At 37.3% G+C, this 25,817-nt stretch overlaps 2 protein-coding genes across 2 annotated transcripts in view; one reads left to right on the forward strand and one right to left on the reverse strand.

The window, feature by feature from the left end:
• helz (helicase with zinc finger) overlaps positions 1-2,772 on the reverse strand; it is a 61,038-nt gene extending 58,266 nt beyond the window's left edge. Inside the window, exons 1-2 of the mRNA XM_052549957.1 lie at positions 2,660-2,772; positions 129-335 (exon numbers count right to left, since the gene is read on the reverse strand). Of these exons, the coding sequence (XP_052405917.1) occupies positions 129-317 (189 nt within the window). The 5' untranslated portion in view covers positions 318-335; positions 2,660-2,772. The remainder of the gene's footprint in view (positions 1-128; positions 336-2,659) is intronic.
• Positions 2,773-4,214: 1,442 nt separating this feature from the next.
• The window catches only part of pitpnc1a (phosphatidylinositol transfer protein cytoplasmic 1a), a 73,159-nt gene continuing 51,556 nt past the window's right edge, over positions 4,215-25,817 (forward strand). Inside the window, exon 1 of the mRNA XM_052552182.1 lies at positions 4,215-4,868. Within this exon, the coding sequence (XP_052408142.1) occupies positions 4,821-4,868 (48 nt within the window). The 5' untranslated portion in view covers positions 4,215-4,820. The remainder of the gene's footprint in view (positions 4,869-25,817) is intronic.

Consider the following 25,817-nt stretch of genomic DNA (forward strand, 5'->3'; position numbering starts at 1 on the left):
TGCCACTTTACGTCTTCATAAACACCACAAAAATTAAAACCTATATAAAAATAAATAAATAAAAAATTCACAGCACATGAATTGCCTAAACACTTCAGTAATAGAGTTAAGGAAACATGCAGCCTCACCAGCTGGAGTCGTGCTGCTATGCGGTAGAGCAGGGCACGCTTTCGGAGGAAGGCCGTGCTGGGGGCCAGGGTCCGGGGCCCCATGGCCAGCAGGGCCTCTGTGCTGTGAGCCACTGCCGCCTCATACTCCTGCCTCACTAATGATCCAATGGCCTCGTCACATGACTTCTGTGGCCTCCTGTCCTCCATGACTCTGGGACAGAGTTTCTGGGAGACACAAAGGGTTAAACAACTCAAAATATGATTATTATTCAAGGCAGATACAACTATAAAAGCAGAAGGCACACTCAAAAGTTTGTTTATCTGAAGAATTAGCTAAAACGCACATAAAAGGGCATTCAAATACACATTTCCCCACCGGTTGCACTGGTTTGTAGTGCGAATACTGTTGTAGTAAGGAGTCATTCTTCCTTTTCTGTAATAATTAGGTCACAGCTGTAACGCCCATCTGGGCTGAGTTAGTGGAGGCTGCTGTGAACGCTTTTTCCACATTGTTTTTTTTTGTTGTTGAGTGGATGCTCCAAATATTGTATTGCATGAAACTAAAACAAAACCCAAGCCACTAATCTAAAAGCTAAATATTATATTTATATTATATTGATCATAATATGACTAGACACCAGCAACAGCTTGTTCGTTCACGGGCTTAACTTTAAATATAAATCAAAATGATTTTCTAAATTATAATGTACCATAAAATAACCAGAAATACCACCGCTTTGTAAATGTACTATGGAAACTAGAGTCCCCAACAAAATACAATAAATACAGTTATTGTTACTAATGTAAAACCATATATGGAGAAATGGCATCTGTACAAACAAAATTTGCCTGTTGTTTTTCTTTCTTTCTTTTTGACTATGATCACCAAAACCCACTACATAACCAGATTTACCACAGTAAGAATAACTGTACTTGAATCTTGGTGAATGCATTTATACTACCATTCTTATAATTAATAATAATAACAACAATAATTATAATGCTTATTAAATCTTTTTTCCAAAAATATGGGCAAAAATTATACTAACCTCTAAGATGGTTTTGAATATAAAGCATTATATAAAACCTGGAATATATATATATATATATATATATATATATATATATATATATATATATATATATATATATATATATGAAAACACATCGATATATTTTTTTAAGAGGTAACTACTATTGTGCCCACCAAAAAATAAAATGCTTAAGCTTTACATAATTTTAATTACACTGCTGCTTTTATCTTAAGATTTATTTTGCATTATTACATGTAATGTAGTCTGGGGCTGCAAGAAAAAAATAAACTGGAAACTTTATCAGCTATCAGCAAATATGATATATAAAACAAATGTACACAAATTGATTTACTTTATGCTTATAAGTTAATGATCGCAATAACTCAATGTGAAATGAATTGTAAACAACTATCAAATCCATTGGATCCTGCAAGTTGTTAATAAAGTTTGCTTATAGAAAGTCGAAAACAATATTGATGTAGTCTCACATGACAATCAGATAACATGACGTACATAACTGTACTGTTGTTGATATTTGCATGACCTCTGGTTCCCATGTATAACACACACACACAGAGTGCAGAGTGTCTCTCACTTCCACACACAGAGAATGGGACTGTCAGATATCACACAATAACACACAGTCTTCTCAAACCAACATCTAATTAACCTCCAGCGCGCCAAACAAGGCAACTGAGCCTCAGTAAAATATATAAACACTCTATATTTGGATTCCGGGTCAGTTAATAATAGATGTCCCGTCTGAGTGCGAGTGTGTGGTCGCGTCTCAAAAGCTAGCGAGCTGCCTACCCAGAGAACACCAGACGCCTTCGAGACGCTCGCTTCTAGCGTTCCATTAGAACGTTCGGAAAAAGCGTTTACGTCGCTCAGCCGTGGTGTCTGGGAAGACAGCCCGCTAGGGTTTGAAACACAGCCACTGTGTCCGGTCCATCCCGGAGAACAACAACAACTGCGTGTGCGGCCAAATCAACGCAAACACACTCCAAACCAGCCATAGTGCGCGGTTACATGCGATATATTAGCACGGGGCTAGCATAGGGATTGATAATCACGATTAATCACGAGAGGGAAAGGTTATAATGTGTGTGTGTGGACTGCGATGATCGCTGCTCTCTTGGCCTTGGGTTCCAGCCGCCCCCGGACACACAGATTCACACGATCCTGCAACATTAACATAACAATCCGCACTGATTCTCACTCAGATACACCCTGCACTCGCGCATCTGCCCGTGTGTGTGGTGAACGGCACAAGATGTGACGCGAGGATCGCAGTTAGACGCGCGCATCTTTAGCTGCTAGTCAGTGTAGCGCAGCTGCGCTCGGGCCTTGTCATCATCACAATAATCGTGCAGAAGTGCGCCGCGATTTTTCGCGTTCTGACGCTCGGGACACGCGAGCTGACAGCCGCATCTGGATGTCGGGACAGACGGCTGGCGGAGGTGAGGAGGGCGGACGGTGCACCGCAGGAAGGTGTTAGAGGAAGTCTGCACTTACCTAGCTTTACTTTCTACGCCATCTTGGATCCACTTGTCAGCCTGTCGCAATGCATTATGGGTCCGATTTTTCTGCGCACTGCTTCCTGCCAGAGAGGACCCTCACACTTCAGAGCATGTTCAGAGCAGGGGGCTTTTAGATTTTATTCCTCTCTGCCAGTCCCTTCCTAAAATATAAAGGCATGTAGAAGAGCAGTTCATACGGAGTTGTGTAATTAGTAACGTTTGTCTATTTAATAAATAAAGAATGTAATTAATTAATAATTGGCTTTTATATTGTATATAAATAAATACTTTTTATTATATTGACGGTGCGTGTGTGTTTTTTCTTCTTCTGCTCAGTAATATTGGATGTACCTCAGACACTTTATACAAAATTCTAATCTATTTGTATAGAACTTCAACTTCACTCTAACCACTGGTCAAAAGTTTGCAGGATTTTTTAATTATTTTTTACAATTATTTTCTCTTACACTACCAGTCAAAAGATTTTGGACAGCGATAATTTTAATGTTTATTTATTTATTTTATAATTCTATTCTGCTCACCAAGCCCGCGTTTATTTGCTCCAAACAACAGCAAAAGCAGTAATATTGTGAAATATTTTTACTGTTTGAACTGCTTTCTATTTGAATATATTTTAAAATGTAATTTATTTATGTGTTTTCAAAGCTGAATTTTAGCATCATTACAAAAAATTATTTATTATTATTATTATTATTATTATTATTATTATATTGAAAATATAATATGAACAGCAAATTCAGAAGAACAGCATTTATCTGAAAAAGATAAAATGAAACATTATCTGAAACATAAACGTCTATATCATCCCTTTTGATCAATTTAATGCATCCTTGCTAAATAAAAGTATTATTTTCTATAAATTCATAATTTAATAATAAATACATAATGATTTGAATATACTGACTCCAAGCTTTTGATTGGTATAGTGTACAGTGTTTCAAACGCTTTTTATTTCAGATAAAATCTATTCATCAAAAAATACTAAAAAAATTACTCAACCGTTTTAAATATTGATAATAATAATAAATGTTTCCTGAACTGCAAATCAGCATATTTGAATGATTTCTTAAGAGTCATGTGCCACTGAAGACTGGAGTAATGATGCTGAAAATTCAGCTTTGATATCACAGGAATAAATTACATTTTAAAATATATTCCAATAGGAAGCAGTTATTTTAAACAGGAAAAAATTTTAAAATGTTTAACTGTTACTTAAAACAGTTTTGTTACTTAATTTTTAATTGTATTTATTGTTTATTTTTTGAAAACTGTACTTTTTTCTGGATTCCTTGATGAATCAATTTAACACATTTACTGAATATTGATTTATTTAATATTTGTCACAGTATGTTACATGTTGTAGTGTCTTATGTTACAGAGCATATAAGAGACCCGGGTTCGATTTTCTTAACCACTTGCAAACTCACAAAACAAACTCACAAAACAAACAAACAAATCAACTCTTTTTCGCGGTGTCTCTTGCTGCGATTGGTGTGTAATGTTGTAGTGAGCAGCGCCGCCTGTCGCTTGAAGGCGGTATTATCCGATGAAAAGACTAGGATGCGTTGCAGCACACCGCCACAGCGTGTCTTTCTCCTCGCAAACTTACCATCCCGCGTTAGCGCAGCGGAGGAAACGACAGCATCTCTCATTTCACTAGACGACGAAAACAATGACGCTAACTCCAGCTGCACCGAGTCCGCTCTGAGATTTACGCAAACCATCGCTGTATCATCATCATCATCATCTACGCGGAGCGGGACGGGACAGGTGCACGGGGCGCTGGGCTACGTGACAAAGAAGACGAGAGCAGAGACCCGCTTCTTTCTAAAGTTTAACCCCCCACAAACACCGAGACACCGCGACAGTCGTCTTCTCCGCTGGGTTTCTGGCGCGTTTCCCTGTGCGTAAAAGCGCACGAGCCTCGGCGGATTCCAAGAGTGACTTCATTACAACATCACAAGCTGCGCGCGGAACACACATCGCCGAGCAAGCGCGTTCCCACAGAACTACACTGATATATTTCCCATCTTTATCTATGACAACTCGTGAGTGCATTCATCTCCAGATGGCTGAATTGATTTAAATGATCTCCGGCACTCGATCTAGCGCGTGGGAATCACAAGGAGAGGACAATGTTGTTGAAGGAATACCGGATATGCATGCCACTAACAGTGGAAGAGGTAGGTTTATATTTAGTGATTGTGAAAATATATGAAAAGGGTTCATATCCAGTAACTAATTTGTAGAGTGGCGTAGCCTACTATTTAGTCCATTGACTTTTATTATAGGCTAATTAATGTGGCCAAAATTACATTTTTGTCCATTAGAGTACAGTTTATTTCCGTTTCGTTGTGTGCAACTTTTGCCTCTTTTCTCAGAGAAAGATCTGGAGTTAAATCCACTTGGTGGAGCTGTAGAATTTTCCGTTCCTGTTACTACATTGAGTTGTTGTTGTTGTTCATTTAGTGCGGTTTTAAGATTTACATTTTTTTTAAATGGGAAAACAAAATGCTGATGATTATTTTGATCAACTTTTCATTGCAGTCATCGGATGGGAACGGAGGCTGCTTTATAAGTGCCTCTCTATCAAACCAGTGTTTTTACTGAAACGGAAGGCCGATATAATCTTTTCTTCTCTCAAGTAAATAAAAGATTAGCACCGTTTTGATTGCATTACATTGGGGTTGTTTGGATCCACAGTAGCTGGATCCTGATCCTAACAGTATAATGAAAACAAATATTTAACATCAGTCTGGATGTTCAATCCATAAAAAGCATAAAATCAGATTTGATGTTCAGATGTTACATACATACACATAAAAAGTTGACAAAAATTCACTTATTGGCAATTAAAAAACAAGTTATAAGCACCCATTTCAAAGGGATGTATGAAGGAAAACATGATTTTTTTTAATGGATATATATATAAGTCTCTTGTGTGTGTATATACAGATAGCTTTTAATGTGATCTAAACACTGAGAACTAATATCCAGACAATTTCTGTTCCCACTAACTAGGTAGGAATATAGTCTGTGCATATGCGCATGAATCTGCATCTCAGATGGACTGCCTGAATGTGACTGTATTTGGATGGTATGGATCTGAGATCAGATCTATCAGTACAGCATCAGAGTGGCTGCGGTCTTCCCGTCATGTGGCTTTGTGCTTCTGCAGCCCATCTGCTGACTGACACCACAGATGTATTTTGTGTTCAAGCAAGCGTCATCGTTAATATCCGTGTTTCACAAATCTAGTTATACATCCGTTTGCATACTGTAAATAGAGTAAGCTAGACCCCAAATTAGCACGACATTCTGATGGCTTGATTATCATTATAAAACTATTAGCACATCTGTGATATGTTTGTGGACATGGGCGTGTGTTTTAATAGGAGGGGACAGCCATCTGCAGACGTTATGGTTGATTGATTTACCTAGCAACGGCTGAGACTGTTAGTTAAAATCTGTTTGATCAATTAAAGGTCTCATGAAAGGTTGCAGAGTTGATTACAGCGATTACAGATCACGGCTTCCCAGATGTCTTCAGATGACATGTTGACTGCCATCAAGGACATTTTCTTGGCTCTTGGAAACAAGTGTGTCTTGCTTTTGCTGTATGTTGTATTTGTAGAGAGTTACCCTCTTTGTATGCATGCACTGAACTAACATTCATTGTAACATTTATCGGCCTTGAGTGATAAAGACCTCCAAGTTGCCTGCCAGACTCAATTCATTACAGATAATCAGTTGTGGAGGGATGCCAGAAAAAGAATGACTGCATGAGTGAGGTGATAAAATGAAAGCTCTTCTCCTGAGCTTGAGTAAGTTTTAGATATCATCTCGTCCCAGGACATGATTGTTTTATTTGGTATTTTATTTTTTGCTACAGATACCTTAGAAAACATACCTTGTTTTTATATTTATGTTTTCTTATTTTTACAAAAAAAAAATATTCTTGATTGGTAATGTACTGAACATATTTCTATTTTTTTCCTATAGTTTTAATATAAATGTTATATTTATGTTTGCATTTATATTAAGATATTTTTTCTGAACTTTTAGGTATTTTATTTTAAATGTAATTTTGTTTTATTACCAAAACATACATTATCAAAATAAATAAATAAAGTGAATGTAGTAAGATATCAATGTTACTGATAAGTCAAGTATGCAAACAAGTGAATAGCAAAATATACCGTGTAGGTTTTAAATACAAAGAAAACAGAAAAAAAAAATGCTGTGCAGTAGGGGTGGGCGATATCTCGATATTTAAAATATATCGAGATATTTTTTAAACACGATATGGATTTTGACATATCGTATATATCGATATATTGTTTATATTCTGATTCCGCCACTTTGCTTGTTTGCCTTCCCTGTGCTGTGCTCGCCCCCGCTCGCTCGCCCCCCGCCTCCTTGCTTTTGTCCCCTCTTACCTTGCGTGTAGAGAACTAGTCAAAAAAAAACAAAGACAACTGGCTCCATTATATGGAGATACTTCAGTTTTAAGGCGTAGGGCGAACGGCAGGCAGATGTCTACTGTAGGGCCTAATGAAACGCGGACGGAATCGCGGAATCCAGTCATAAAAATGGAATTTACAGTTTAACGCGGAATGTCACGGAATTGGTCAAATTTTAAATGAATTAATCAAAAGTCGGTCATGCACTTACATCAAATCGCGAAATGGACTAATATCTGCAAATATTAACCCGGAAAAGTCTATTTAAATATGAATCCTGCATGTTCTGCGTGTCTGTGCCAACGAATGGAGCAGAAGCGCGTCTTCATTCATTAAACACGGAAGCTCGCATAACGCTCGCGCTGATTTCATTGTCTTTCCTCTCTCTAAATAAAGACGTGAACACATGAGGAACATCTCCAGAACTGCACTAGAGAGTCACTTCATGAGCATCTGACCGTTTGATTTGAGTAAGACTAGCTCATATCACATCATAGACTGTGGTATCACATACACAGAACTGTAAAGGTAAACCCGTCAAAATAAAAGTATTTGACAGAAATCTATTACTATTGTACAGCAGAATGTAGATAGCCCACTACTACTACTATTAAAATGAAACGAACATAATTTTATAAGGAATAATCACACAACATTTCTCCCATGTTTTATTTTTAATAGTAAATCCCCTTTGTTTACCAAAAAATAAAGTTTGCTTAATTTTAAATAATTAAAAGATAAATTAAATGAATGTTTTATGCCTTCATGTGATAATCAGAAAAATGTAAATACACAGAATTTCTGAAGGGAAAAAAAACATTTCACATAAGGCTATTTTAAGAATTGTTTTTAACTAATTAAGTTGTTTTTATGCATTTAAATAATTGCACATGCTAAAACACAGAATTAGGTAACAATAAAACATATGGTGAAGAAAAAAATAAAATGTTTCATAGGCCCCTTAACATGTAATATTTGCCATATTTGTTTTTGCAGTAGTTTTTTGGGGGTTATTTTTCCTGTAAAGATATCGAGATATATATCGTATATCGAGATATAGCAAAATATATCGAGATATATTTTTTGCTCCATATCGCCCAGCCCTACTGTGCAGACATGTTATTGTTATCATTTTAAAACTGCTACAGCAGCCCTGAAGATGCATGGGCGTTAACATGCAGTGAGTTTGAACAGATCTTTATTTGCGGCACCGCTTTAAATAGGATTTTTCTTTCGGTCATGCACAGACTCAGCGGTTCTCTTGGTTCTTGAGACATTTTGAGTCTGATTTAAACAATTTAACAAATCAGTGAGAACAGCTCAGATCATCAGTCCATTTTGGATAAGAATCGTTCAGTGTGTTTTGGAAACTGATTCAGCAGTTTCCTGGCAAATAATTTGATTAAAAATGAAGACTTTAAGCATACATGTCCATTTTCTTTCCTTTTGGTCTCATTGCTGTTTGGGAGAAAACTTTATGATAATCCAAGAGATCTCAATTAAAGAATGATACTTTCCTTTCTGTTGACTGCCAGTTTTATTCAACAGCAATTATTCTGTCTCAACTATGAAATAAATACAGTAACATCTTTATTAAGGTGAGAAATCAAGCCGTGGCCAGCTGAAGCTCAGGGGCTTCACAGGTGCAAGGAAAGATGCTTGCTTTGCTTTAATTGGACATTTTTCTGTTGGAACTCAAGGTTCTCTTAAAATTGGATTGTAATGACTTTCACTAGACACTGAAGATTTTGAAGTGTGAGATTTTGGATGAAGTGATGGACTTGGATAGATCCTGCTCTTGAGTAAAAAAAAAAGCAAGCTAAAATGCATTACAAAGTCACAAACTTTATCTTTCATTCCATATATATACACTTTTCATCCCTCATCTTTGTCAAGATAATGAAAGTGGCGTTTTGAAGAGTGTGCATGTGCTGGAGTACCCTGGAGAGTCCTGGAGAGCCTACATTTAGGGTATGTTTCCACAACAACGATATACTTAAAATGGAAATGTTTTTCCTTTGCATTTTTGTAAAGCTTCATGTTTAGATCCCCACTCAGTTGGATCCTCGAAAAGGACTGAAATGCTGTAATATGCATCCCAGACCAGTAGATAAGATTTATTTAATTTATTGTGATTGTCATGTGCATTTTGTCAGTAAAGCCAGTTCTGTTATTAGTAGTAAATCTCCTTCACCTGTTTTCAGGTGGAGCAGTATTTTCTACACAGAGCTGTAGTTCTCTGACAAGCTATGCAAAATCGCATTCGTAATCACAGACGATATAATCGTAAGATTATTAAATTGACAAACCGTTCGCTATAATGACAGCTGTTTGCGTATCTTCTCAGTGAACTACAGCTCTGTGTAGTAAATTCTGCTCCATCTGAAAGTGTGTGAAAATAACAGATTTAATAACATGTCTTTACTCCAAACTCCCTTCATAACATCAGTCGAGTGTTTGAAATAAATCCTTCTGTGAGATGATGTGGATTCTTAAACAGAATTATTAAGGCACACAGTATTTTATTGTATTCTAAGCAGTGATAAAGGCCATGTCGATTAGCATTTCATTATAGATATACTTTATTATTATGAAAATTATAATAATAAGAACTCCGATAAACCATATATTGCTGTAGACTTCTGTTTATTAGTCTTACTGAATCAATGAAAGCAGTTAAATTTTCTGTTTATTCAGCTGCAGTGATTGAGCATTTCCTGGATTTCTTCTTCGGGGCATATTGGTATTTTCACCTTGAAAGCGCCCTCTGGCTTTGGATGGAGATTTACCGTGGATCACAGAACTGTGCTTCACTGAAAAATACACGACAATCGCAGCTTCTGCCAAATCACGATTTATTGCCTTCGCAATTTAATTTCAATTAATTATCCAGCCCTAGTAGATGCCGGCATATGACATCACCGTTTTTACAAATACACGTTTTTGTAGTTTACATGGAAACGATTATGATATTATAAAAAAAATAATAATAATTGAGAATTTGAAAAGTTTGCATAATTTTAGGCCCCAAAACACCATTGTCATGTAAATGAAGGGCCAAAACGCATGAAAGGTTTTGAGTAAAAAAAAGAAAAAATAGCAACGCAGTCTTCAGATGTTAATTATATTTATGTAAAGAGAGAGACTGAGATTTCAATATAAAAGATGTTTTCGACGCCATCGCAAAAGACACAATACAAGCTCATATTAATCAATTTTGTGGTAACTGAGGAGAGACCATTATAACCTGCTCCTGCCCATATTCACAGTGGCATCCGAAAAATTTTGCACGTTCAAAGTCTAGTGTGACCGCCCCTTTAGAAAACAGTCATATTTAGCTTTTTTTTTTTTTTTTTTTTTTTTTGGGCCTAATGCATTTTTCCTTTGCCCTAATTTTTAAAAATAGTGTTTTCAATTAAATTTTTCAATTTTAGGTAATTACTTTTTTCAGTTCAGTTTTCCAGATGCAGAAATGAATGTGTATATATAGTTGTAGCGAATGCTGCTTGACTGAAAACCCCACTGCTGTTATGCAAGGCTGTTGTGAGTCCCATTTTGTTGCTATGCAGTTGCTTGGGTGGCTTTCTGCACATTTCTAGGTGGTTGCTAGATCATGGTGTCTCGGTGTTTCTATATTGCTCGTTTCCATTCTTTACTCGATAATGCTGTATTCATATAAATTCTGTATAGCTAGTACTGCATGTTCCATCGCGGAGCTCTTTTAACACTAAATTGATGATTGGTTGCAGATGAATTAATTTTGCACACTGTTGCCTGTCTAGAATTGTTTCGTAAAAGAGTATGGTCCACAAATGCAAAGAGATTCCCAAAAATCAAACAAATTCACAAATACCAAAATTACCCTATATGTTAGGAGGTTTACAAAATTCACAAATAAATAAAACGGCCTTTGCCATTTATCAACACAAATATTGTTTTTGGCATTAATTTGTGATATGTTTCCCGTGCATACTGTATGTGAATCACTGCATGCATTTGTGGATTTTGAAGCATTTCTAGTGTCAAGATGTGCACACAAATCCACAAATTCATGGACTTCACTTGCCATCTACTCAAGCTAATCATATAAGAGACCGCAGAATGTTCTTGCTCCAGCCAATCACATTTATTCATTTTCTCTGAAAACTCCACATATATTTGTGGATCGCATTCATATTTATTTGGGATCATGAAACATTTCTTAAGATAGAAATGTTATAGAAACCTCCTATAGCCATAAAACCTGACATCTTTGGGATCACCCGTCTCCGGTTTAATCTTTTATCGTTTAAACATTGCTTTCATATCCCCTGCATGTATTTTTTAAAGCTCTGTTCATAATCAAGCCTTTGTGTTCAGGTTCTTTTCAGTGAAACGTCTTATTTCTTTATAACACATCCCAGTTTCAGCTCACGGTAAATTTATTCCAACTTGTTTTAGCAGCTCATAGATTGAGCTGGAAACATCTGAAGTGAATCCTCTGATCTTAATTTATTACTGCAGGCTGTCAGTGGTGATTCAAATAGGACCGAGACCTGACAAAACCTGATGCTTTTTTTGTTTTCACTGTAGTGATATTTGGACAGCAGGGATCAGTGGAGTTCACTTGTGTAGGGCGCATGTAATGGACTGCTCAGTTCAAATGAAAAAGAATGGACAGAATGGGTTAGATTGCCTTGATGTTTTTTCTTTCTTTTTCTCCAAAGTCTGTCAAATGTATGAAAAAAAGAAAGAAAAAATATGAATATTATTATTAATATTACCTTGCTATTCTCTAGTTTTCATTTCTGACTTCATTTCAAACTCACGATTCGATTTGATTCACACTTTGATTTTCTCAATTATACAGGAAATTAAAAGGTTTCCTTTTATTAGGCTATTGCTGCACGTTTCTTTCTGAAATTGAAATTTAACAAAAATGGATAGAATTTTTAAAACAAACTAAAAAAAAAATTAAAACATAAAATAAGTTACTCAAATAAAAGAATTATCTTAATAAACTAAGGCTTTGTCTGTGCTCTTTAGAGGCAACCACTGCATTTTAATCAATTTATTTTTAAATCGCATTTATTTAGAACCAAGAGAAAACATTACCGTCTCCAGCCGCGAGCTCTCGCGGCTGGAGACGGTAATGTTTTCTCTTGGTTCATGTCAAATTAATTTGGATGAATAAGTCGCACCTGACTATAAGTCGCAGGCCCAGCCAAACTATGGAAAAAAAGTGCGACTTTAGTCCGGAAAATACGGTAATATACCAAATTAATATTATTTTCATCTTTATAATATATTGACACCAGAGCAGGGTAGTAATCAATCACATGTTATCTGTATTACGTAATCGGTTTCCAAAAATTAAGTTCTTGTAATTGGGTACACATTATCTCAGATTTTTTCCCCTGGTGTATATGAACTGGCTGTGGCCCTTGAGCCTGCGGTAAATTGAAGGTCAGGGAGGTAGACAGCTGGCTTCTGCTGTATTATGAATGAGCTCCTGCTGAAGTTAATTTTGTGGTTGTTTGGAGGTCTCACACAGATTTGCTGCTGGGCACGTGGTTAATGGATCTGGTCCCAGTCTGTTCGCCCACATCCTTCACGTTCTCTTAAGTTTCCGTCGCCTGCGGTTAGTCAACTCCTGGCAGCCCAGATCATTGCTCAGTGTTTCCCTACGAGAGGTGTTTGACCCTGCACCGGCCCCTGACAGAAACACAAAGGTTACAGATGAAAGTGGGGAACATTAGTGGTAGTGCAAAGACAAATATAGCCTGGCACACAAGGGCATGATGAGAAGAAAGCATCTGGATGATCCCTGATGCTTCAAACATGACTGGACTTCACTATCACAGATAACTTTCATCTGTGTTTTTCATTTATCATCGTGTCTCCTGTTTCCTGATGACACCAACAGTGGAAGACCAACAGAAGATCATTAAATAGTAATAGAACAGTAATAATGATATTATTGTCATTATCATCATGTACCCATCATATTAAGCGTCATCATCCACCTAGATGATGATGATTAATAGTAGGGGTGTAACGGTTCACAAAATTCACGGTTCGGTTCGATACGATACACTGATGTCACGGTTCGGTTCGGTTCGGTTCGATACGTTTTAGATACAGCAAAATGTAAAAACATCTCAACTTTTCAGAATGCCGCAAGCGCACCGCGGGTCATGTGACAAGAACTAACCAATCAGCTTCATCCTTTCCCGTAACAACGTTGAGAGCTCAGCCAAGATGAAGGATCAGCTGATCATAGTTGTATATGGATTGCAATTTTGAAATAAATTTAGTAGCAGAGCTACTGCAAGCGATTTTTAGAGCTGCAAATCCATTTATCCTTCGCTGAAATTTCCGCGTCTCATGGAGAGAGCACGTCATTGTTGCTTAGCAAAGACAGACGCCTCATGAGCGCTTCTGCCCAAGCGCTTTGGAAAGGAGGAGAAAGACGCGCTTAGCGTTTTCCATGCGTTTTTAGGCACGATATGTGAACGGCCCCTAAGGCGCTCGCTCACTCAGCACGCGCTGAAGGCTCGTTGCAAAATGTCGAATGCCTTTAACAGACCAGAAATATAAGATCCTAAAATAACCAACAGGTCTGGTGTTTGGGTTGGATTCCCTGTAAGCTATAGTTTCTAAATGCTGCAGGGATAGTTTGCTGCGTGCATGTTTCTCCTTTTTTTCGTCTTTTCCCAGATAGTACTGACGCATATATCCCAGATATTCCCGCTGGTGTTTTTTTTTTTTTTTTTTTATTCCCGCTGGTGTACCCTGTCATGTTGCAGATGCGACATACCGTTGTTTTTTTATCCACCACTCTCTTGCCATCACCATTATAGCTTAAAGGGAATCCAAAGTGCACCCAAACACCAGACCTGTTGGTTACTGGAGGATCTTCTTTTTCTAGGCTGTTAAACGCATTGGCCATTTTGCAACGAGCCTTCAGCGCGTACTGAGTGAGCGAGCGCCTGCTGAGTAGCCTAACATAAACATATAAGATGGTGTTTTTTTCTTCTTCGGGAGTGTCATGGGCGTTGCCTGTTACGTTGTTTGGGTTATTGGGCTACCTTGTTGAACGCATATCATTATATTTCTCTCTCTCTCTTTTTTTTTTTTTTTCAAATATAATTAATTACTCCAACGAACCGTTCGGTATACATAATGCGTACCGCGTACCGAACCGAAAGCGTCGTACCGAACGGTTCAATACGAATACGCGTATCGTTACACCCCTAATTAATAGTTAATTATTATTAGCATTATGACAATGCAAACAATTCTGTCTGATTTTAAAGTCATTTTAAAATGTTAAGATCTTGTCCACCTGTGATCACTGCATCAGTTCAGACATCTTGACGTCCTCTATGAACTCACAGTCCCCTGAGATGATTCCTTCATCGTCTGCCTCAGATTCACATCAAAACTGGGAGCTGGAGCTGAGACTGGACACAAGCACCTGAGGCGCAGACTGATTTTATAAGGTGTGAAGGATCGAGGGCTAAACTGATGTCAGTGGCAGTGATAGAGAAGCACCGCTGAAGGCTTGGAGATGATGCTTGCGCTGGTAATGAGCTGCTGTTTGTTTAATGGAGAAACGCCCACAGCACTTTTCATTGACTAGATTACAGAGCAAAGAATATAAAGCACTTTTATCACACACATGGTTTGCCACGATGCAATTCATCATGCAGCGTGATAATATTTGAAATGCATGTGTTTGAAGGTCACCGTGATGAGACAGAAGCTCTGAAACATGCATCTAGAGACTTTGTAGTGATTGGAAATAAACCTTGAATGGTCAGATACACACACAATTATGTTGAAATGACAGTCATGTGGAGTGTTGAACAGCTGAGTGAAAACCGGATGTGTGTCAGTTTATTGGATCCATGCATTCAGTCTTAAAGGAACAGTAGCCTAGTATTTCTGTTTACATCTAGCATAAAGGTTAACGCTGACTAGTGTTGTCAAAAGTACCGACTGCAATACCATTCGGTACTAAAATTTGAAAAACGTCTATGAAGAAACCGAATGTATCGTATGGTATCGTGGTCGGTACTTTTAACTTTTTAGGTATTTTATTATCTAAAATCAATATTTTTATTCATAAATATGCCCTCAATGGTGTACAAATACCTATGCCAATGTTTAAACTAATCCTTGTAAATGAAGAATTTATTATCTTTATATACATGGGACGGGTAGGTCGACGGAGGCTTCCATGTAGTTCCGCCATCTTGCAAAACTATAATAGCAGAGAGGGACAAAAAGTACTAAGCCAACGCGTTTCCACAGCGCGTTTTCGGTCAGAGCCAGAAACGCAGGTGCAGAGCAGTGAGAGGCGCTTGAAACTGCACCGGCAAGTTTAAAAGTCTGGATTGCATTCTTATTATGGACCATACATATGCCGCGCCAGAGGAGAAGAAAACATCGTCGCCAAAACAGTCAAAAAAAGAACGTAAAAGGAAACGTGATCGTAGATTACAGAAAACAAGAGTTAATGTCGGGGAAGCTTTTTCTAGGTGGAAAGAGCTAATGCTTGATAAAGATTTCAAAAGAGACGCTGAAGTGGCCAGTTTTCTTCTCGACAGGTAAGTCAGTGTTACAATCTATATTACAATATTTTTTTTATATCTAACAATGCACATTATTCAGAAAATATAACGAATAAAGAAGACATAACTACTAATTACAATATTTCATGTTTTCCACAGTCAGTAATTCATACTGTAACATTCGTTTGTTAGTTGTCATGTTGCAGTTTGTTTGAAATAACACACCTGTTCACCTGAAGGAAAACTCGACGAAGTGCTATTAGAAGACATCCCGTCAAAGCTTTTTGGTACATATCGCCTACCGTAGATGCAACGCGCATTTGAAAAAGCGAGGCGCTGGAGAGCAAAATTAGTTTGAATGCAAAATACAATTTCACCACTAGATGGGAGTAATTCCTACTTACTGTCCCTTTAAATACTTTTAACTAATGCTGAGAGCAAGTTAGTCTTGCTAGTTAAACTTCTCAGACTTTGAGGAACTTCTCACTTAATAAATGTGGCACAACAGACAGAATGCAATAGGAACACAATAATCCCAAATGAAATTAACCTTTTTTAATATATATTTCTTATTAGAAATGAAATGTAAGTTTGAATTCTGCATATAACACAAGTATTTGTAAAGTAACTGTAAAGGGAATAAAGTAAAATTGCAGTTGGCAGTAGCCATAGACTTCCATAGTATTTTTTTCAGGCTCAAAACCAAGACATTTCAAAAGCATTGCTTACTAACTGCTGTATATTTCAGCAAGGCTAAAATAGCATGCATATTTCAGATCATACCGGCATGTAAATGAAGGGATATTCCTGTCTTTTACTCTCTTTCACTGAAGCTGAACTCAACACAAAGCACATGTCCCACTTGTATGGAGGTGTTTGGCAGAACGTGAGCTGAAGGTTATCACACATCACACATCGGAGACGTCCGTGAGTCAGCAGGCACTCGATCGCTTGTGTTCTCCTACACAAGACCAGCTAATGAAGTCTTCCAATCAGGAAGCCCCCTGACTCTTAGACACACACTCACCAAATCAGAGCAGCTCTGTCTGTGAGAGAGTTGCCTCTCTTGCCTCCGCTTCAATGTGTTGATAAAAGCAGCTGACAAGGGGATCCCTGGTCTTTTGGCCATCAGCATTCAGTGAAAACGTACATTTACTTTGTGAACAGTAACTTGTATTTTTCAAAACTCTCCCATTTTGCAGTAAATTCAGTATGCTGAATCTTGTCTTGCCAAAATGTTTTGTACAAAGTGACCGGCAGTTTTCCTTTTCCACAAGACAAATGCAATGTCGAGCCCTGCCATACACGGAACAGTAATTACGAGAATTTTTATTTATTTATTCCCCACAGCGAACACAAGGCCTTTGTTTACTTGGAAATCTGTGTCATTAAAGCACATTACTGCCTCAGGCTAACTTCAGGTGAACTGGCAGTTCATGGAAATGTGGTTTGTTCGTTTATTTGAGCGCTGTTTTCACCTGAAGATGCTGACGGACCTCCATCAGTCAGGTAGCCTTTCAGCACAAGGTCAAGTCAGCGCTTCATTTCTTGCAGTTTTGTCTACCAGAGCGTACCCGCAGACGAAAGCAACAGATGTCAGAGTAGGAGCGGTGTGGTTTGTGGGGACGACGCCATGCTGGCAGCACCACCTGTGCAAGGCCTGTCCTTCAGGAGGACTGTGGGGTTGTTGAGTCAGGCCCGAGCCATCAGTCCAAGAGCTCAGATGGGGGGCATTGTAAAGTCACACCCCTATAAACCCATGCCAAATCTAACAGACGAGAGTTGTGTAAGCTGAGCGTCCACATAACTTACATGTCAGAACGCTGCTTGTCTTGGTATGTGTATGTCAGCTAGTCCTGTAGAACATGGCACAGTGATGAGAGGGGATGTTGGAGATTGTGGGTTCAGTTTTAAGGCATGATCTGCTGTGGTGGTCCAATCAGACAGCGGTGTGAAGGGACTAATGATCGAGGAAGCTGATCTATCTACATCCTGGTGACTGCTGGGTCTGGTGTGATTACACAGTGGCGCATGGGTCTGATTTGGTCATTAAAGAAGTTGGCTGTCAAATATCCTAGAGAAATTGAGTACTGACTTGGACACTTTCAGTGTGAAAGCAACTGAATTGGAGCCACTTAAGCAGCTCTGAGCCCAGCAGAACCTGCAAAGGTACCGCTACAGAAACCAAAGACCTGTCATTCACAAGCTTCTACTCATCCCTCCCCTCTTTATTTATTAAATATTTTAGCTAATTTGACTGCTACGAATAAGAGAGAAGTACTGTACTTTTGGATCAGTTTAACACATTTTAATGTGTTTAAATAAGTGGTTTTCAACCATTTTGACTCCAAGGCCATCCATTCTCCACAAACAATATTCAAGTGCACCATGACTTTTTTAGTTTTTCGTGACTTACCGGATAAGGATGAGGATAAGGAATAAAGAGTTACAAAAATAAAAATAATTTTTGCAACCATTTTACCTCATCAAATATTTTAGAGCTTGACATACCTATAGAAATCTAAATCATTAAATGTATTATTCATAAAAAGTGTTTGCTTACAGTACATGACTTTTCCAGGTCTATGAATCACACTTTTTTAATTCTTTAAAGAAAAGGGGTGAATTAAATGGCCCCCTAGTTGAAACATCAGACATTTTCCACCCAAATCAGTGCATATAAAAGATCCTCGCATTTTATTAAGTTATGAATAACATTTTGCATTTGTGATATGTGGTTTTGCGCTTTTCTTAGGAAACCGTTATAACCAGGTCTGACCTCATTGGTGACTGTCAAGAAAATAAAAGCAGTCACCGATAATCCTGACAAAAGTTGATTTTGAGTCTTTTTGAGTTGTTATGGTCTTTAACTCAAAAAAGAGTTGAATCACTGCAGAATTAACTGCATATAATTTGCCAATCTGAATGGAACAGACTGTCTTCAGAAATGAGGAGCAGCACGACTTGGCCGTTGAGAGCATCCAGGAGAGGTGAAATCAGAGCAACTTTATGGCAGCCAATCAGAACGTAGAAGTCCACCGCTTGAGTGGATTCCAGAGATCAACAAGCTTGTTTGCTTTGGCCACTTTTAATACAAGATCGATCTACGTCAGAGCGCTCATGAATCTTTCTGCAGCGTTGTGAACAGGGCGGCCAGAGCGATTTTTGACGCTCTCGACGGCGGTATGAACACACAGTAACATTCTGGCAAGGTTTTCGTAAAGAAAGGGTTTAGAACTGAAATATTAGAAAATTAATAGATCTATCATTAATAGAACGTTTGTTCAGAGCTGTTCATGGAATGCTTTTCTGAAGTTTAACTTCTTTAAACCGTTAATACTTCAGAGAACATTTAAAAGTAACTTTCCAATAATATTTGCAAAATGATCAAATGCCAAATTCCCTCAATGTTTTCTTTTTAAGATTTACATAACCAAGGGAAAAAAGTTTTTTTTAAATGTTTGAAAAATGTGACATTTTGAACATCCAGAAAACATGCTTGAAAGGAACTTTAAGGCAGGGTTTTGGTTCAGAGTTTTTTTTTTTGTCTCTTCATAATCCTGATAGCAATCACTAAGTTAAGTGGTCTAAATTTATTTATATTTATTTATGTCGTCTGTGGAAGGCAAAGGGCCATAAAATGTTCGTCCAATCAAAATGTTCGGTCCGAACATTACAATAGGCTGTCCTGCCTGCCTGTCAAAATATATTTGTATGCCTCTGCGCACCCTGTTTGCACAGACATCAGCGCGTTCTAATGAGAATGAAAAGCACTGTTATTGTAAAGTTATATGCTTATGTACTGTAATGTTTTATCACCGGTGAATGAAACATGAGGTAAACTGATAGCATTACATTACCCCTCCACCAGCACCGCCTCTCATCATGTCGCGGGCTAGTCTCTGTTCTGATATATGTTAATATAACCTATTTTTGTTAGCTGTTAGCAAGCCAACCTTTTCATTAACCATTGATGAGCGACAGCGATTGTTCCTGATGCAACGTGCTGTACTTGGGCAGAGCACAACTTTATCCAACAGTGAACACTGACACGATGTAGTGATAGACAGTAAAGGTCATGTGATCCTCCACCTGATACAGTTGGATACTTCGGCAGAGAAGAGACACCTCCTTCAAACTAAGAACAAAGACATCCAGAAACCTTCAGCCGTTGAACAGGACTGGTAGTCTGTCGATCGAAGTCAATACTGAGGTGCACGGATCAGAGCAGAGCAGAGCTGTACAGCAGTGTGATGTGCTGATGTGTGACGAGGAGATAATTGAAATGGATTCATCAGTTGTTTCGAGACAGTAGCGCTGCTGACAGGCCACAGACATTCAGAACACTTGTCTCAGTGAAGGGGGTGTTGACGACCCAACACACAATCTGTGACACACAACACTAACTCCTTTGTTTAGAGATCAGTAAAGCATAGCTTTTATTTCTGCTTTAAAGGCATAGTTCACACAACAGTTTGATACTTTAGCATTACATCACTTGCTCACCAATGCATACTCTCCAGTCCTAAAAACTTCACAATAACCCACATGTGAAAAGCTGCTTGTTTGTAATAAACAAATACATCAAGACATTTTTAACTTCAAATTGTTGTTTTCGAGTCCTCTATCCATAGTACTGCTTTATGTGGTAGAAAGGTCATCTCACCTGATTCAGGAGAGAAAGATGCACGGATTAAGCACCGTTTACAAGCAAAAATAGCCCAAAACAATTCTAATCAAACATGTTGGTGAATTTTAATGAGAACAACAACTGGGGATAAGGTTTTTTTTTTACTGGGGGAAGCGTTATTTCATGGGTTTCGTACTTTGGCAAGAAGCCATGATTTAAAGTTAAAAACATCGTACTGAAGGATTTGTTTCTTACAAACATGCAGCTTTTTACTGCAAAGACAATAACTGATGGACTGGAGTAGTGTGGATTGCTTGTGGATGTTTTTATCCGCTGTTTGGACTCTCATTCTGACGGCACCCATTCACTCCATTGTTAAACAAGTAATGTAATGCTGAACTTCTCCAAATCCTTTCTGATGATGAAACAAACTCATCTACATCTTGAATGGTTAGAGTAGAGTAGAGTAGGCTAAACTATTCCTTTAAGGTGCAAGAAGTGTTTGTAATTCTTTTGTTTTTGTTTTGTTGACAAAAAAAATAGTACAAGTTATCTGTATATTGCTTTTCAAATTTCTGCTATTCAAAAATAGCTAAATTGTCACAGTGTACTTGAATATTGCTATATTTTGTCAAAAGTAAACATTGCTTTACTGGAAATGTCTTGCAATAATGGGAAGACATCATCTTTATCTGAGAGAAATGCAACATTTGACTGATAAAGGGAAATAAAGGGCATAAATTCAATATTTTCATCCATTTGATTTATGCAGAAAGCATTGTTATAATATTACATGCTGATATAGGATGCAATTTCAGTTAAGCCACAGATTGTTCACAACATTGTCTGTAGTACAGTGCACTGTAGCATTAAACCGCATTGTTAAATGTCACACCTTATGATGCATTGAACATAATTCATGTCATTATACTGAGATTATATTAAAAATAAGGTAACAATACTATTATACTATAGCTTCACGTTATAATGCACTTCCTCGTAAAATAGTTTTGCAACAATTATAAAACAATACCATTTCTCATTTCAATCTCATTTCTCAGCATGAAACGGATCCTGACAGCCTTTAAAACAGAGCAGTCCTAGATTTCTTAAGTTTGTGATATGTTGCACCATATGATGCATTCAGGTTTTAGCCTACAACAACAACAAAAAAAAGCTTAAAATATAAAGCATTTCATTATCACAAAATTGTCCTGCTTTGATTTGTAAAATATTAAATGTAAATGTCAACCACCCACGCTCAAGCTCAGTGCTATCCTGCCAAGCCATATCAATTACATATTTTTATATTTTTAAAGACATACAGCCAGTCTGCCCACATGCAGAAACTCAGATAATTAACACAGCTCCCCGAAGGAAGCCAATTTAAGCTGCTTTTCATGATTTCACTATTCTGAGAACACGTTTTATTTTTAAACTAAATTTTAAACGGCATTTTCAGAAAATATGAAATAAAACTAGAACAGAAACCACTGCCAACAATGCTTAGGTTATTTTAAGGGTGTTGCTATAGCCTGTTTTCTGCTACATAAGAAAAACTACTTGCTTTGGTAAATCACATAAAAGTGACAAAGAATTACAGAAATATGAAATACTACAGTAAGTCATAATATTGAGACAAAGTTAAATTATAGCATAATTATGAGATAGAAATGGGAATTTTGACATAAATTGAAATTTGAGATCGACATTTAATCATTATGACAATCATTTAAACGTTCTATGGGATGATTTCTGATTTTTATCCCATTATTAGGACTAGTAGGACTTTTCTCATATTGTAATTTTTTTAATCTCAGAATTCAAATCTGAAGACTAGCTCTGACTTCTCTAGTCTGGAAGTTGGGGCAAAAATCTGGACAGATGTCATGCAGCATATTCCAGTCTTTAGCAAACATCACTTCTATGAGAATTAGATGTTGGTGGCTGTTGACATCAGTTGATGTAATTAGCATAATAATAAATGTGGTATTAGCTGAGTAAAGACGATGTTACAACTGCCTAATTTGATTGAATATGAAATGTAAAGTGGAAAATTAGTTTGGTTGGAGAGCTGAGGATCATGTGTTCAGTGATGCTTCAGTGTCACACTATATTTGTGAGGCTCCTGGGGAAGATTTGTCTCTCAACAACATTTGCATTCACATCCACTGCTCTGTAACACCATCAAATGACTGTTCTGATTAGTGTTGAGTGATTAAGAGAGCACACACACAATTGTTCTGTGATTGCTAAGGTGTGTGTGTGTGTAATCAGTGCAAGATAAAGGCCTCATTAAAACTTGTGTGATGTTTCCAACTTAAAAATTAAAGGAATTGCACTCCCAATGATGAATATTTGCTTGAAATATAATCCTCTTCTGGCCATCCAAGAAGTGGGTGACCTTCTTAATTGGAACAGATTTTGAGAAATGTATCATGACATCACTTGCTCACCAGTGGTAAATGGGTGCCGCCAGAATTAGAGTCCATACAGCTGATAAAAACATCACAATAATCCACAAGTAATCTTTCAGCTAAGATATGAGTTATCTATCCATGAAATTGCTTTCTCCTGAAAACCTAAACTGAAAATGAGAACCAAAATGGTAAAGTAAAATATTGACAGCTATAATAACCAAAGTTAGTCTACAATAAGTCATATATCTGTGAGCACTGCAGTAGTGTAGACAGTGATGAATGGGCATATTAATACATTGAAGTCCTTATGACAAGAGCCAATAAATTTTCAACATGAACATCCCTCAGAATTGACAGAAAGATTTGTTCTGGAAGCATTATGGCCAGATGAAGGTCGTCATAAAAAGAAATTGGGTCAAAGCGGAGCAAAAATAGCTAATCCAAATATCTCATACAGTCACACGCTGATAATGCCCCATTAGAGGAATGAAAATGACCCTCTCTTAGTAACGTTTGCTCTGGGTCCATGGCTTAAGTTAGATCAGATCAATTGAGAACCAGAGAACACTTTTGTGGGTGCTTTTATGTCTAATGGATTTGCTCTGGGACGTTAAGTTTAGCAGTAGAAAAGAAATATGCAGCTTGAATTTTTGTTAAAGCTCTTAAATTAAATCTTTCTATCAAAAAATACTATTTCAGTTGTCAGGTTGTCTAAAATCTTAGTTTTAGTGTTGGGACTACTTTTCTAGTCGAATGGATTTTGGTGTGTAATTATTCCTGTGGGTAGAGTTTACTCAGTGAGTTACATTGTCACTTTCCAGCATCTTTGCATGTTTTGTGCAAAAGCTGATTTGTTTAGTGACTTGACGAGTCATAAGTGGGAGTTAAAATACTGTATATGTTAGTAGGTTATGTTAAATGACTCTAATATGACTTTATTGCAATCCTGTGTGTTTATCTTGCAATCCTGACTCTATATCTTGCAATCTTGAGTTTGTGTCTCACAATCCTGACTCTATATCTTGCAATCTTGAGTTTGTGTCTCGCAATCTTGAGTTTGTGTCTCACAATCCTGACTCTATATCTGGCAATCCTGACTTAGTTGCAATCCTGAGTGTGTGTCTCGCAATCCTGACTCTGTATCTCACAATCCTGACTTTTCAATCAGAATTTTGAAAAAATTGCCATTAACATTGAGAAAAAATTGCCATTAACTTTTCTATTTTTTTATTCCAGAAATATTCCAAGCACATGTGCCATCTGAGCGTATGGAGTATGCATGGTTACAAAAATACAGTATGTGTGTAATATGGTAATGACAATATGTCATGCACCCAATACAAAATGTTCCCTAGTGTACATTTAAAATCCAAAGTATTTGTTGGGCTTATGTCTTCTGGCTTTACTTCTGTTGTTGTGTGGCTATATTATGTTGCTGTTTATTTAAACCAAGAGATGAGTACTAATGATTGCCTGTGGTAATCGGCATTAAGCCACACATGCTGTCAGTAGAGCTTAGATTGCATTTAACCCCAAACATTCCTTTTAAAGATCCTGTTCCCAGCATTAGCATGAAAATAGGTAGCTAAAGTGAGTGTGAAACAGCCGAGGGACTTCCACTTTCCACAGTGATTCCACAGCGATTGGCAGATCCTCACCTGTCTCTGGGGTTTTCAGACATAGTTTCCATCCAAAGCGAGGGGCTTCCATTGTTTCGCTATATCGAGCTGGAATGTGTAACGGCTGTGTGGAGCTCAAGGTCACATGAAGGATCAAGGCGGTCCGTTCACCTCTCACTCTCGCTGGGAATCCGAGAACAGGTTGGAAACAAAATGGGAAGGATGCTGGTTATGGCAGCCCAGTGCTATATATACTGTCCCACTGGCTTCCTGACCCGCATGCCAATAAGTCACAGTTTGTGGTTGCTAGGTTATTAAATATATAGATAGGTTGACGGTGCTATTCAGAATAAAGCATGTGAACTCTGTGTGTGTGTTTGGATGAGCTGTAATCTTTTCTAATGCAGCTGCGATCATTATAGCATCAGCTTTTCACCACATTACTTCCCACAGCTCTTTCATCTCCCCGTCACTCATCGTCACGCTCTGAGATTTTCTCGACCTGCCCGGTCAGATTATTTTTACTGTATGAAGGAAACTGAACATGTTGACAGAAAAATCCTTTGCTCTGAACCAGGGATCAATATAAATAGCTGCTCCCTCAAGAGCCTGTCATAAACACAGAGCCTTAAAGATTTATTTAAAGAGAACTAGGACTTTTTATCACAGTCGACTAATCCCTAAACTTCACTAAAACTTCATAAATATGATTCTCTTAATTATCCTAAATTGAAATTATACTTTATATGCAACAATTATGACTTCATCTCAAAATGTGACTATATACCTGACAGTTTCTTATAAATTTGTAATATAATTATAAATAATAATATATTAATATTGTGATATAATGTTATTGTAATATAATAATATGTGATAAATTACTTATCGCTCCTACTTAATGCAGCCATTTTTCGTCTTTTCCGATTTCCGTCACTTGTTTCTGATGCGATACTTCAAAATGCCCATGACAACAGGCTGATGGAAACGTAACTAATGGCACATATTTCACAATAGGAAAATGTATCATTATTGCAACATAGTTACAGTTAAATCTCGCAATGTTATTTGATCTCACATTTATGATCACATTTTTTTAATTTACGATTTTTGCAATATTCTTTTCTGATAGACCTATTTACATAAATTGATGTACAAAAAATTAAGTATTTAATTAACATTTAATATTTAATTTAAACAAAATGCCACATATTATCAAGGTCATTATTGCCATTATTTGATACTGCTACCCTTTTTAAATAATTTATTTTTGTCATAGATCAAAGAGGATTTAAATCCGCTTTAAACATTAACATCTAATAAAACTAAAGGGAAAAAAAAAACACCCTAGTTTACATACTAAGATACGGAAGATGATCTGTAAATTTAATCTTAAATTGAATTTAATTCAGTTTTGCTTAAAAAATGATAAAATGTCCCGA

This window comes from Carassius gibelio, chromosome B3 (assembly GCF_023724105.1).
Source record: "Carassius gibelio isolate Cgi1373 ecotype wild population from Czech Republic chromosome B3, carGib1.2-hapl.c, whole genome shotgun sequence".
NCBI classification, from domain to species: Eukaryota; Metazoa; Chordata; class Actinopteri; order Cypriniformes; family Cyprinidae; genus Carassius; species Carassius gibelio.